General features: G+C 56.7%; 2 protein-coding genes and 1 long non-coding RNA gene across 3 annotated transcripts; 1 reads left to right on the top strand and 2 right to left on the bottom strand.

Moving 5' to 3' along the window:
* Positions 1–218: 218 nt before the first annotated feature.
* On the bottom strand, positions 219–3,892 carry RND2 (Rho family GTPase 2). Its single transcript, XM_060646013.3, has 5 exons — positions 3,655–3,892; positions 3,082–3,169; positions 2,168–2,277; positions 1,264–1,398; positions 219–1,023 (listed from the first exon to the last, which is right to left on the bottom strand). Exons 1-5 carry the CDS (start codon positions 3,754–3,756, stop codon positions 769–771), a joined length of 690 nt encoding a protein of 229 aa, XP_060501996.1. The 5' UTR covers positions 3,757–3,892; the 3' UTR covers positions 219–768.
* A 1,344-nt stretch (positions 3,893–5,236) lies between these two features.
* On the top strand, positions 5,237–12,412 carry VAT1 (vesicle amine transport 1). The gene is made up of 6 exons (XM_060646007.3): positions 5,237–5,726; positions 8,701–8,908; positions 9,313–9,483; positions 9,595–9,684; positions 10,451–10,692; positions 10,843–12,412. The coding sequence occupies exons 1-6, from the start codon at positions 5,319–5,321 to the stop codon at positions 10,924–10,926; spliced, it is 1,203 nt and encodes a 400-aa protein (XP_060501990.1). The 5' UTR covers positions 5,237–5,318; the 3' UTR covers positions 10,927–12,412.
* Positions 10,246–10,893, bottom strand: LOC145713131 (uncharacterized). Its single transcript, XR_014136084.1, has 2 exons — positions 10,784–10,893; positions 10,246–10,584 (listed from the first exon to the last, which is right to left on the bottom strand). It is a non-coding gene; the product is annotated as an uncharacterized LOC145713131 (long non-coding RNA).
* Positions 12,413–12,434: the final 22 nt, after the last annotated feature.

Below are 12,434 nucleotides of genomic sequence, written 5' to 3'. Positions count from 1 at the left end.
GGATTGTCTGGCTCATTAACTGAGATGAATATTCCCAAGACCTCTCACTCCCCCACCTCTGGCTCCTAAAAGGACACTGCTAATCTGACCCAAGGCTTTTTCCTCTGCTCCAACTATGGGCATAGATAAGAAAGTTCTTCCTGAAGTCTAACTTTCCCTCCTGCTGCTAGAGATTGATAGATTGGGTTTTTAGAAAGCAACAAAACTAAAGCCACAGCTGTTTTCCATGGACATGGGCTTTATTTGGGGACAGTTGCAGGAAGGGATTGAGGGAGCTAGGACTGTGGGTAGAAGGGGGAAGGACTCAACTTGCTTTTTAATTTAGTGCATGTTGCCTGGAGGTTAGGATGAGTGAGAACAGCTGTGGAAGGGAAAGGAGAGGAAAAGGGAAGGCCACAGAATGGACACTTTCCTTAGGGAAGGAAGCCAGGGCCAGGATATGGGTACTGGGGGTGTGGAGGGAAAGCACCCTTCATATACTAAGACTCAAACCAAAGTCACTACTTGATGCCAGCTTCCTCCACCCCTGCCCCCCAGCTCCCAGCCCAGCTCCCTGTCCTGCTAGCTTCCTCAGCTTCCTGTGGAGAGGAGGGGGATGAGGATGTGGGGATGGTGGCCCCTTCTGCCTTCAGCTCTCCTGACCAGGAGAATCCCTCACTGGGCCTGTCCTGAAGTCCCTGCCAGAGTTAGGAGGTCAGGAACCAGGTGCAGAGGGGAACAATTGAGCCCTTCGCCACTGCTCCTTACACTCGGCCCCGCCCCAGCCCCTCACATGAGATTGCAGCTCTTCGCTCTATCCTTGTGTATCTCGCTCTCGGTCCCGGTCCCCCGGTCCGGCCGGCCTGCCAGCTGAGCGGATCTCTGCAGTCCACGGCGTGAGTCAGTACGACGAAGCTGCCTATGGCCACGGCCAAGGGAGGCCACTGTGGCCACGTGGAAGACGTCCCTGACGCTGCGCTCAGAGGACCGGGAGGAGCACTCCACATAGGACACAGCCCCTACCTGCTTGGCCAACACGGTGCCCTGGAAGGATGGAGTGCATGGAGGAAGTTATGGGGCTTAGCCTGCAGCTCAGCAAGGGACAAGGGAGGCTGAGGGCAGTGCGGGGTGGCGTGGCGGGAGGGGGGGGTGGGAGGTCAAGGGATCAGGTCATAGGTCAGAAGCCAGTACAAGGGATGGGCCAAGCAGGGTGTTTTCAAATCAGAGATAGGGGCAGAGGTGAGAGGTCTAGGCGGGGACTAGGTCAGAGGTCAAGTGTCCCACCTGTTCATGTGTAACGGGGATAAGCCTCTGCTTGGACAGCTCCCTCAGTGTGGCCAGGTCCGTGCGCATGTCCAGTTTACAGCCAACCAGCACAACCTTGGCATTGGGACAAAACTCCTGAGTCTCCCCTTGCCACTATTTGGGGGAAGAAAACAGTTATGGAAGGGTAGGTAGAGGCACACAGTGAACCCTACTCCATGCCAGGAGAACACCCTTCCTCACATCATGCAGAAACCATGCACCCCTCCATCTGGACACCCCGCATGAGCAAGGAGGTAGGTATGGTGGCCTTTGGCTGAAAGTAGGATGCGGTGTAGGAGAAGGGGAGGGAGGAAAGGGCTGGGGAGGGGTCTAGGGTCAGGGGCCCTGCTTCTACCTCAGTGGCCATGAAGGGTCTAGCAGTCTGAAACCTTCCCATCCCCGCCCCCTGTCCCAAATTTGTTCCTGGGAACAGACCAATCTGCCCTTCCTCCACCTGGAAACTAGGGCTGCTTTAACTGACTTCTGTCCATTCAACGTGGGCTTTTCTCCTGGAAACAGAGGCCTCGAGAGGAGACCACAGGGCTCTTCTGAGCTCCCGGAGCAGCATTCCCATCCCCTCCATCTGGGGCTCCCACACCCAAGGAGATGGGAAGGATGGATAAGGAATCCCTTGAGTACTTCTCCTTGTTCTCCTCTATCTCCCCCTAGATGCTGGATCCAGCTCTGAGGACTGACTTCCAGGAAGAAAGGGTGGGGGGTGAGCGGTGGATGGGTGAGGAGGATGGGGAAAGAGGAGAGCTTCACACACTCTCTAGCTAATGACCATGCCCCAGCCATCACTCCCTCCTCCAGGCCATGTTGTGTCAGAACCTTGGTTTCTGGTCCCCCTCAGTGTAGCCATCCTGCTTCCCCAGGCTCCCACCTTCTTGAGGACACTGTCCAATGTTTCTGGTCGGCTAATGTCGAAGCAGATGAGCACAGCATCTGAATCAGGATAGGCCAGAGGCCGGACGTTATCATAGTAAGAAGAACCTGAGAGAAGACAGGGAGGGAGGGGACAGACAGGGTCCTGTGTGGGTGGGAGGCCTGGAAGGGAATGGGAGACCTTACCAATCCTGACCAGGGGACGCTAGAGGCAGAGGATGGAAGAGAGCAGGTATTGGTACCCATCAAGGAGTCTGGGTTTCTTCAAGGAGGGGCGTTGGCAGAGGGAGGTTAGATGGCAGAGAACAGCTCTCCACTTCCCTAGGGGTTTCTTTAAAAGTAATCATTCTTAATCTTTTCTGAGTCTTTGAGAAGCTCATGAAATCTCTCCACATTCTCAAAATTTTGCATGTGCTTTCTGAGCTTTGACTGACGTCTTCTACAGCCCTCCCTGGGGGAGCTGAGTAAAAATAAAAACCTCCTCCTTTTTTGGAGGAGGGGGAGGGGCAGGGGCAGAGCTCTCGCGCAGGCTTGGGACAGCTCAGATTTCTATACTTCTGTCTATAGAAGCAGCTCCTCACTCCCCGAAGAAATCCTAAATGCCTTTCCTAAACCCAGCCCTTCCTCCTAAGGAACATGTTCCAAAATAAATCCATTCCTCACAACTTTCCCAGGTAGGCAGAATCCAGCTGAGAAGATCAGATACGGGGCTTTCTCCCTCCCTCAGGACAAGGTTTCTATGTGTCTCTGCAAACTCTACCTCAGTTTCTCTTGCTTTAAGTAGGAAATTGATTTTCCTTCCTTCTAAAATTGGATGGATGGGCTGGGCATACCTGGAGCCTAAGGGTCTAGCCAAGGGATGGGTGAGGGTAGGGGCCTTGGAAGTCAGGGTGACCCCAGGGACTTGGCTACCTGAAGTGTCCCACATGTTGAGCTCAATGCGGCGCTTGTCGATCTCAAAGCTCGCGGTGTAGTTCTCAAACACGGTGGGGACATAACTCTGCAGACAGGGATGGGTCAAGATGAGATCCTCCAGTCTTCATCCCAGACAAATGCCCTCCTCACTCCCACACACCGTCCAGCCCGGCCCCTGGACACAAGTTGGTCTGGTGTTGGGCAAAGGGGAGATCCCGGGAGCGGCTGCCTCAGCGGAATGTGTGCTAGGCTCCCAGACCCTCTCCCGGTCCCTTCGGCCCCGAGTTCTTCCTCTCTCCAATGCCCAGGACCCCCGACATTCCCCTAGCGTCCCCTCCTGGATCCTCTGGTTCTCCGAAGCCCCATTCATCTCTCCCTGCTCCCCAGTTCCTCCCACCCCAATCCTCTGCAGTCCTTCCAGAGTCCCCAGCGCCTCCCTTGGTCCGCGGTCCTCCGAGTCCCTCTCTCTCGACCCTGGTTACCCTGGCACCCATTTCCGTCCGTCCCTAGGGCCCTAGTCACCCACCCCCGCGGCCTCAGCGCCCTCCTCCCTAGACGCGGGTCCCTCACCCCGGGGTAGGCGTCCTTGGCGAACACCTGCAGCAGCGCCGTCTTGCCGCACTCCGCGTCCCCCACCACCACGATCTTGCAGCGGCCGCTCTGCCCCTCCATAGTCCCGGCTACGCGCCGGCCCCCTGCGCAGCCCCCCTCCGGGGCCCCGCCGCCGCCTCCCCCGCCGCTGCAGCTGCAGCCGCTCGGGCCGCCGACACCGGCATCTCGCGGGCCCGCGCCGAGCCCCCGCCCGGGGCCGCGGCCCCCCCCTCTGCCCCGCCCCCAGCCCGACGGCCGCGCCTCCGGCCCCGCCTCCCGCCAGCGCAGCCGGCGGGGGGCGGGGCCCAGAGGAGCCGGGCGGGGCCCGGGGAATGCCAGGGCTGGGAGCCGGGTTCCAGCGCTCGGGTGTGATATGAGGGACCCCCTGTGGGTTTGGGGCAGGGCGAGTCGGGCTTATTTGACTGTTTTGACTGCTTTGGGGATGGGCGCGGGGCAGAGTTTGAGCGAAGTTCTGAGGGGTAGGGTGAAAGCTGCAAACGCGCGAGGCTCGGGCCTTCTGCGTGCCCACGCGTGCACGCCGGTGTGCTAGTGCGGACACGCGCGGGGGCAGCCATCCACTTCCTGAACAGGAGGGGGGCGCGAGATGGTAGGAGAAGGAGGGAGTCTTTTTGGTTTGGTCTCGCCCCCCACCCCTCCACTCTCACGTCCCGGCAGGGAGTCTTGGGGATAGGAGGGTTTGGACTCCAACACACCCACCCGGACAGTGGTGACATCATGGCTTCCAGTCCCCATGGCAACGACCGGCCTAGTCTGGGGCTGGGGTGGCTTAACGGAGGGCTTGGACTAGCAGGCAAGTGTGGACTGAGTTTCTCCAGCCTGGCTCAGGGTGGAAAGTTTTGGGGTAGCTGCGTCCTCTGGTGGATACTTCGGGGAGACAGAGATGGGGAGGAAGAGGAAAATAAAACTGCCCAGAATGACAGCCCTGCTGGAGCGAGAGACAAGCCCTAAAGTCATTTAAGGCTTGATCCAGAGTCTAATGATTACTACACAACTGTTTTTGCATTTGCATGGCATCTTTTACCTTTTAAAGGCGCTTTGTTTTACATCGGTTATACTCGATTTAATTTTATCTTTTAGAGCGAGCAATATCACCATTTTACAGAAGGGAAAGTTGAGGCACAGAGCTTTAACAGTCGGATGGAAAGTTTTAAAGACTCGGTCTCCCTGCTCCAAGTTGCCACTGCAAGACCACACGAATGGGTTACATATGGGTAGAGTCAGAGCCTGAGGAGCAACTTAGTTGGGTTCTAGTCCACAGGTGGCTGGCTCCCCAAATCTAATGTAAGCTGAGGTTTGGGGATCGTTCTTCAGATTGTCCTTTTACATATTGTTTAACTTGCGTAAGGTTTATGATGAATAAATAAGCAAATTAAGCAGCAGTCTGAATGACCTTAAGAATGCCCTCTCCAGTGTCTGTCTCCAGATGTTCCAGGTCTTCACTTTTCGCGCTCCTGCAACGCCCGCGCTGTGGCCCTTTAAGTCGGAGCGCGAGGCCCCGCCCCCGGCCCGGCGCCCCTCCCCTCCCGCTCGGAGTCCACCGCCGCAGCTTCTCCCGACGCGCGCCCCGCCCTCCCCAGCTGTGCACCCTCGGTCCAGCTGCGCGCACGTCGGGAGTCCCAGACATGTCCGCGGAGAGAGAGGTAGCCGAGGCGGCCACCGTGGTGGCGGCGGCCGAAGCAGGGGCCGGAGAAGACGCCTCTTCTCAGCCCCCAAAAGCTGAGGCAGCTGGCGACGCCCAGCCACCCGCGGCTTCCGAGGGGGCCGCCGCCGCGTCGCCGCCGCAGCTCCGCTGCCTGGTGCTCACGGGTTTCGGCGGCTACGACAAGGTGAAGCTGCAGAGCCGGCCGGCCGTGCCCCCGGCCCCCGGCCCCGGCCAGGTGACGCTGCGCGTCCGGGCTTGCGGGCTCAACTTTGCCGACCTTATGGCCCGGCAGGGGCTGTACGACAGGCTGCCGCCGCTGCCCCTCACTCCGGGCATGGAGGGCGCCGGCGTCGTGGTCGCAGTGGGAGAGGGAGTCAACGACCGCAAGGTGAGCGGGCCACGGCAGGGCAGGGAGAGGCTGCCCAGGCCTTGGGGCAGTGGAGCTCGAGTGGGCGGGGGCCGGGGGTGTGGCAGGGCGGGGGAAACTGGCACTGATTCAGATAGAAGGGCATGGAAGGCTTAGGAAGGGAGCCTGTGTTCCGAAGGCCCTGGAGAACTGGGTGGATATTGGGGGGTAGGGAGTGAAGATGGAGTTATCGCCCCCTCCTCAACCATTTCAATTGCGGCCGCCGCCCAGAAGCGGCGGCCGTGGCTGTGTATTGGGGTGGGGGGGGAACACAATAAGGCACCCACGCGCATGCGCACAATCACCTTGCCACCACCCCCTCTTCGCCCCCCTCCCCCCGCTTAAAACCACACCTGTACCCTGGCCCACCAAACACTGCCTGGGTAATTGTGGTCTGTGACCCTGAGTACCGATTAGCGCCTCTTTCCCCGAGGGAGCTTAAGGAGCTATGTTGTCAGGGTTGGGCGGGGACGCATGACCCTGCCAGAGCCCCAGTCACATGCAGCCCCGTGGTCTGTGGGGGTGTGAGGAGGCCCCTCCCAGAGCACGGCCAAAGAGATGAGGCACGCCCATCATGGAGGAGAGGGAGCTTGCCACTCGCCCTCCCGCCGGCCTCACGCTGCCCCTCTGCTCTTGGGGTTGGCGGGACGAGATTCGGTCTCTGGATCATTGTCTTAGGCTCTCTGTATCCCGTGACTTCAATATCTCCTCCTCCAGTGACTCAGCCAGAGGGTCACGACCCTAGGCTACCCTTGGGAACGTCGGAGGGAGGACAGAGAACACCCCTCCGCCTTCCTCGAGGAGGACCCTCACCTCGGAAACCCCAGCGGTGTCCATTTGGACTGGGGGGGGGGGGGGGCTGTGGTACCGGGAGCAGGTTGGCCCAGCTCTGCCGGTCTGTTTCTCTTTTTGTTTATCATTAATCTTGGCCATAAACCCGGACACCAGAGAGAGAGTTCCAAATGAGCAACTTTTTGAGAGACTTGGGGTGAAGCTTTTGCACGTCGTTTGTTTGGGGGTTTCATTTTAAATCAGCCCCCTGCAAGACAGGCCCCTCAGATGCAGCCATCCTCTTCGACCTGCTAGTCCCAGATCCCAGAGCTGGAATTCTTGGATTTATTGTGTATGCAAACATCTCCTCCTTAAAGGACTTCTCCCTCAATTCAGCTCTGGCCCCACCCTTTCCACTGACTTCTTAGTAATTCTTGAGAAGACACTAAGGAATTTTGTGTGTGTGTTGGGGTGGGGGGGAGTTGTAGTTCATGTTTGAAGGCCACCCACCTAACCTCCCTCCCCACACTTTCCGCTTAGTAAATACAGGATATCCTGTCCAGGGCAAGAACCTGATGTAAGAGGCTGGATTCTGTGGGGAGAGCCCTCCCTCCCTCCTGATGTCTGGACTGGGGAGAGGTTCATGGCTCTGCCCTGTGATGGGCGAGGGGTGGGTATTAGCCTGGATAAGTGAGCCTTGTCCTGAGCCAGATCATGACGGGTCCAGACTGGTCACGACCCAGGCTGACCACACTGCACTTTCCAGCACTCCTGGGCCATTTCTGAGTCTATTGGTCCTGAGGTCCTAGGGTGGGATGTTTCCATTCCCCAGACCTCATCTCAGGCCAGCGCTTGCAAGGCAAGATCCCAACCTGCATCCTCTTTGTCAATGGAGTGTGGGGACATGAAAAGGGGTGTGTGTGGGAGTCCCATCCCCTCTTCCCATGCATCCCAAGTCTCCTTAATATACAGAATTTCCATCATTCCTGGCAGGGACAAAGACAGACTCGGATTGTCCTGGAATAGCACTCACACTTCCCTCTCCATGGGCTTCAGAGAGTGAGGAGAGGCCTTCCTTTCTCCTGAGATTGCCACCTTTCCTCTGCTCTCCTCTTGACTCCAGATGCTAAGCTGAAGGGAAAGATTCTGCTTTCTTTGCCCCCTTTCCCTCCTGTAATGAGGCTCTTGTGCAGGTGGCTGAGAGAGTGGGGGAAAAATGCTTCTTCCTGGTGGATAGGGTTGTGTAGCTGTCCTTGCCCATCACCTCTCCCCCTGACTCTGGGTGAAGGTGTTTTCTGGGCCCCCAGTACTGGCTCAGGAGGTGATTGCACCCAGCCCTAGCTGCTCAGAGATCTTTAGTGGCACTTTATCATTCTTATTATTTAATACTACGAACTGCTTCCAGACACAGACACTTGGGCTAAAAATTACCAAATGATTTTTTTGCCACTTACTCATCATAACTACCCTATTTGACAGACAGGAAAACTGGGGCTCAAAAAGGTTAAATAGTTCTTATTTGCCCAAGGTCACACTGTTCGGTAAACAGCAGAGCCCATCTTTCTTTAACCAAAACAGTTTGATCTCTTTAACAATACTTCATGCTGCCATAACTGTAAGCTTGTGGCATTCAGGGATCTTACACAATAGTGAAGTATAAGATCTGTAAAGTAGAGATAAGGACAGTCTCTACCTCAAAGAGCAGGTAAGGATTAATTGAGCGTTTATATATAATAGACTTATAGCACTTAGGGGCACCTGGGTGGCTCAGTCCATTAAGCGTCCAACTTGGGCTCAGGTCATGATCTCACGGTTCACGAGTTCGAGCCTCACATCAGGCTCTGTGCTGACAGCTCAGAGCCTGGAGCCTGCTTCATATTTTATGTCTCCCTCTCTCAGTGCCCCTCCCCCACTCACATTCTATTTCTCTCTCTAAAATAAACATTAAAAAAATTATAATAGACCTACAGCACTTATAATAGGACCTGGCCCTTAGTAAGCACTCAGTAAAGGTAAGTTAGTATTGTTTTTGATGGTATTATTATTATTACTATTACCATGACTACTGTGACTGCTTCTATCTCTACTTCATTGCCAGGAAGAGGCCCTTGTACATAGCAGGTGATAAATCACCAATGGGTGAATGAGCAAGGGACTGAATGCTGCTCTTCTTCCATTCTTCAAGGTGGGGGACCGGGTGATGGTGTTGATCCGGTCAGGCATGTGGCAGGAGGAGGTGACTGTGCCCTCAGCCCAGACCTTCCAGATGCCTGAAGCCATGACCTTTGAGGAAGCCGCTGCCTTGCTGGTCAATTACATCACAGCCTACATGGTCCTCTTTGACTTCGGCAACCTACGGCCTGGCCACAGCGTCTTGGTACACATGGCTGCAGGTGACAGGCCCCCTCCCTTTATGCCCCCCTCCTTACCCCACCCTGATTTCCTTCGGGCCCCTTCCCTGCAGCCTGTCTGGACGGTTGTCATGGCAACACCAGGCTGCCTCGGCCTATGGCTCCCAGAGGCCTCTGCAGTATTGTTGCCGTGGTAACATTCAGGCACCAGGTCCAGCCTGGTGTGCTATCCATAGCAACGTGCCCTCACCCGGCACCCCCTCCTTTGCCAGCTACCCTTCCCCCCAATTCTCAATCATGGAAATTGGACATGGTTATGAGGAGAGAAAGCCTCAAAATGGGCCCAGGCAAAATGAAGGTGATGAACAGAGTCCTTGAGAGGCAAGAATGGAGAGCGGTGGCGGGGTGACTCCACATCCCCTCCTTATGAAAGTGTCTTGCTGCAGGGGGTGTGGGTATGGCCGCCGTGCAGCTGTGTCGCACAGTGGAGAATGTGACGGTGTTCGGAACGGCTTCGGCCAGCAAGCACGAGGTGCTGAAGGAGAATGGGGTCACACACCCCATCGACTATCATACGACTGACTATGTGGATGAGATCAAGAAGGTCTCCCCCAAAGGTGGGATTGGGGTATGGGTATGGGCAGGGGCAGGATGGCACAGGACAGGGATGGGACACTCCAGATCTGTGGATCCTAATGCTGCCTCTGGGCCCCCCTACTCTGTGACAGGAGTGGATATCGTCATGGACCCTCTGGGTGGGTCAGATACTGCCAAAGGCTACAACCTCCTCAAACCCATGGGCAAAGTGGTCATCTATGGTGAGTTAGTAGGCTGGGCATGGAGGTGGGAAGCAGGGTGGGTCTGAAGGGTAGGATGCAGGGGCCCAGGGACTCCGGTGCTCGAGGGAGCATCGGGTTAAGACTGGCCTGGGTGATGCATTCAGATTGCTACCTCTGGTGGGGGGCAGCTACTCTCATTCTCTTTCACTACTGTTCCTGTGAGTCACAGTGCATTCTGTGTTCTCTCTGTGCTCCTGTTTGGGGATTTTTCCAGATGCAAAATCAATCAGCCTGCCTTCCTTTGTCCTACCTTCCTGGGTTTCTTGGTCAGGCTGCATTTTCATTTGCAAAACGATTTCACACATGGGGCACCTGGGTGGCTTAGTCGGTTAAGCATCTGACTTCGGCTCAGGTCATGATCTCACAGCTCATGAGTTCGAGCCCCACATTAGGCTCTGTGCTGACAGCTCAGAGCCCGGAGCCTGCTTCGGATTCTGTGTCTCCCTCTCTCTCTGCCCCTCCCCCGCTCACACTCTTTTTGTCTTTCTCAAAAATAGATTAAAAAAAGAAAGAAAGAAAAACTATTTCACACACACACAATCAACAAGTGAATAAAGATTCAGGCAATTTTTGAGTCAGCTGGAGTCCATTTGGGCCTGGCAGCCAGCAGGTGGGGGATTATCCTGTCACTCCCTGGCACTGCTGTGGATGATTGTAAGAGGCCCAGAGGGGGTGGATGAGCATGGATTTGGACAGGGATGTGCCCAGCACCTGGATTCACGGGCCGCGTCTCCTCATCCCTCAGGAATGGCCAACCTGCTGACGGGCCCCAAGCGGAACCTGATGGCCCTGGCGCGCACATGGTGGAACCAGTTCAGTGTGACTGCGCTGCAGCTGCTGCCGACCAACCGCGCTGTGTGTGGCTTCCACTTGGGCTACCTGGAGGGTGAGGTGGAGCTAGTCAGTGGTGTGGTGGCCCGCCTCCTGGCTCTGTACAACCAGGGCCGCATCAAACCCCACATTGACTCCGTGTGGCCCTTTGAGAAGGTGAGTGTGATGGCTGTGCAGGGAGGGCCGGAGGAGGGTCCCCGCAGGCTGGGCTCCCAGGGGTAGGATTCCTGGGAAGAGGAGGGCTCACCCCTTTAGGCTGGCTCTCTAGAGGGGCCGGATGGCACCGGGTCTTGTCTTCCTCTCCAGGTGGCGGATGCCATGAGGCAGATGCAGGAGAAGAAGAATGTGGGCAAAGTCCTCCTGGTGCCTGGACCAGAGAAGGAGAACTAGGGCCGGGGCTGGCAGACCCTCGGGACCTGGGAAGAGAGAAGCTAGGGAGCCACGTTGTGTTGGTCACCAGACTCTCTTACATTTCATCCTCCTCATAATGCTCTGCCCACTTGCCCCCAAAGGTCTCCGTGGTGATGACCTCTCCCCTGCCCTGTTCTTTCTCCTTAGGCAGGGCCCCCTCCCCCCTTCCTGCCCTCCGAAGAGGTTGGGAAGTGACCACTTGGATGTCTGGGCCCTGCCAAGGGGACAGGGAGGGTCAGAGGGAGGCCAGCTGCTTCCTGCCCCCACCCTTTCCCTGGGCCTGCTGTGCTGCTTTTGTGCCAAGGTTAGCCAGTCCTTTTCCGTCCAGTTCTGTGTGCTTCCACCTCTGCCTCATCTCCCCTCCTGCCCCTGCCCCACACTCCCCTCCCCAAAGAATCGAAATGTCAGCTCAGGATATGGGGCCAATTTGTGTGAATCCAGCATGTCCCTGTCTCGCCCTCCTGTCCCTTCAGCCCAGGCCAACTGGCGCCCACCTCTGAACTCTGTTGCCTCGTTGCATGGCCTTGTCCTCTGGTCCCCGTCTCCTTGAGCACAGCTGGGTTTCTTCCACCTGCAGGTTTTCTGCCACTCTTAACCAAGGTTGCCTCTTACAACAAGGGTGGGAATCTGACCTGCTTCCCTAGGTCACGACTCTGTGGGAGGGACACAGAGCCCCCCCCTCCGCCCCATCCTTCACTGAGTTCTAGTGGATTTGTTCTCAGTGCCTTAGCAACGGAAAACCTGTGCTTGCGTGTGTGGGTGGGTGGGGGGTCCCTGTCTCACACCTCCTCCTCCACCCCTGAACTCCCCAGTGCCTTCCTCGTTCTGGTGGAGGTGGGCTTTTGCTGTCCCACAACACTGCCAAAAATCTGTGTGTGTGCCAGTGGGGGCGGGGGGCAGCCCCTAGCCTCCTGGGGTCTGTGCCGTGTCCCGTCTCTGGGGCTGTCATTTCTCTCTGGGTGGTTGAGGGGAAAAAGGCAGGGTGGCGTTCTCAGCCTTGCAGATAAGTGTGGCATTTACCAGCCAGAGCTCTGAGAGGCAATGCCATCTGTTTCTTGTTCTGGGACCAAAGTAAAAATCGAAGCACATTTCTTGTGTAGTCGAGGGAGGCCCACTGCCTTCTCAGAGCAGGAGGGCAGCTTTTCAAACTCAGCCCCAAACTTTGTTTACATGGGTGGGGAGATGGAACAGGGGAATAAGGAGGGGGGTGGTTAGGACCTGGGCCACCGGAACCAAAGTGGGGACTTCCTGGCGCAGGGGTACAACTCCCTCTGCTCCCTGGTACGGAATTAGGGAGGGTTACTGCCCAGCTATTGCCAATGGGAGGTGGGGGGAGGGGCTCAGCCTCTTCAGTGTCTAAATGAGGCCTAAATGTGTGAAGGGCGATTTCTGCTTTTGTGTACCCCACCCTGTTACTGTTACCGAAGCTGCCTTTGTGTTTGTGTCAATAAAAAGCCAAACCCTGGGTCCTGGATGTTGCCTCCGAG

This window comes from Panthera onca, chromosome E1 (genome assembly GCF_046562875.1).
Source record: "Panthera onca isolate mPanOnc1 chromosome E1, mPanOnc1 haplotype 2, whole genome shotgun sequence".
Lineage (NCBI taxonomy): Eukaryota > Metazoa > Chordata > Mammalia > Carnivora > Felidae > Panthera > Panthera onca.
This window is presented reverse-complemented; position numbering and strand designations above follow the sequence as displayed.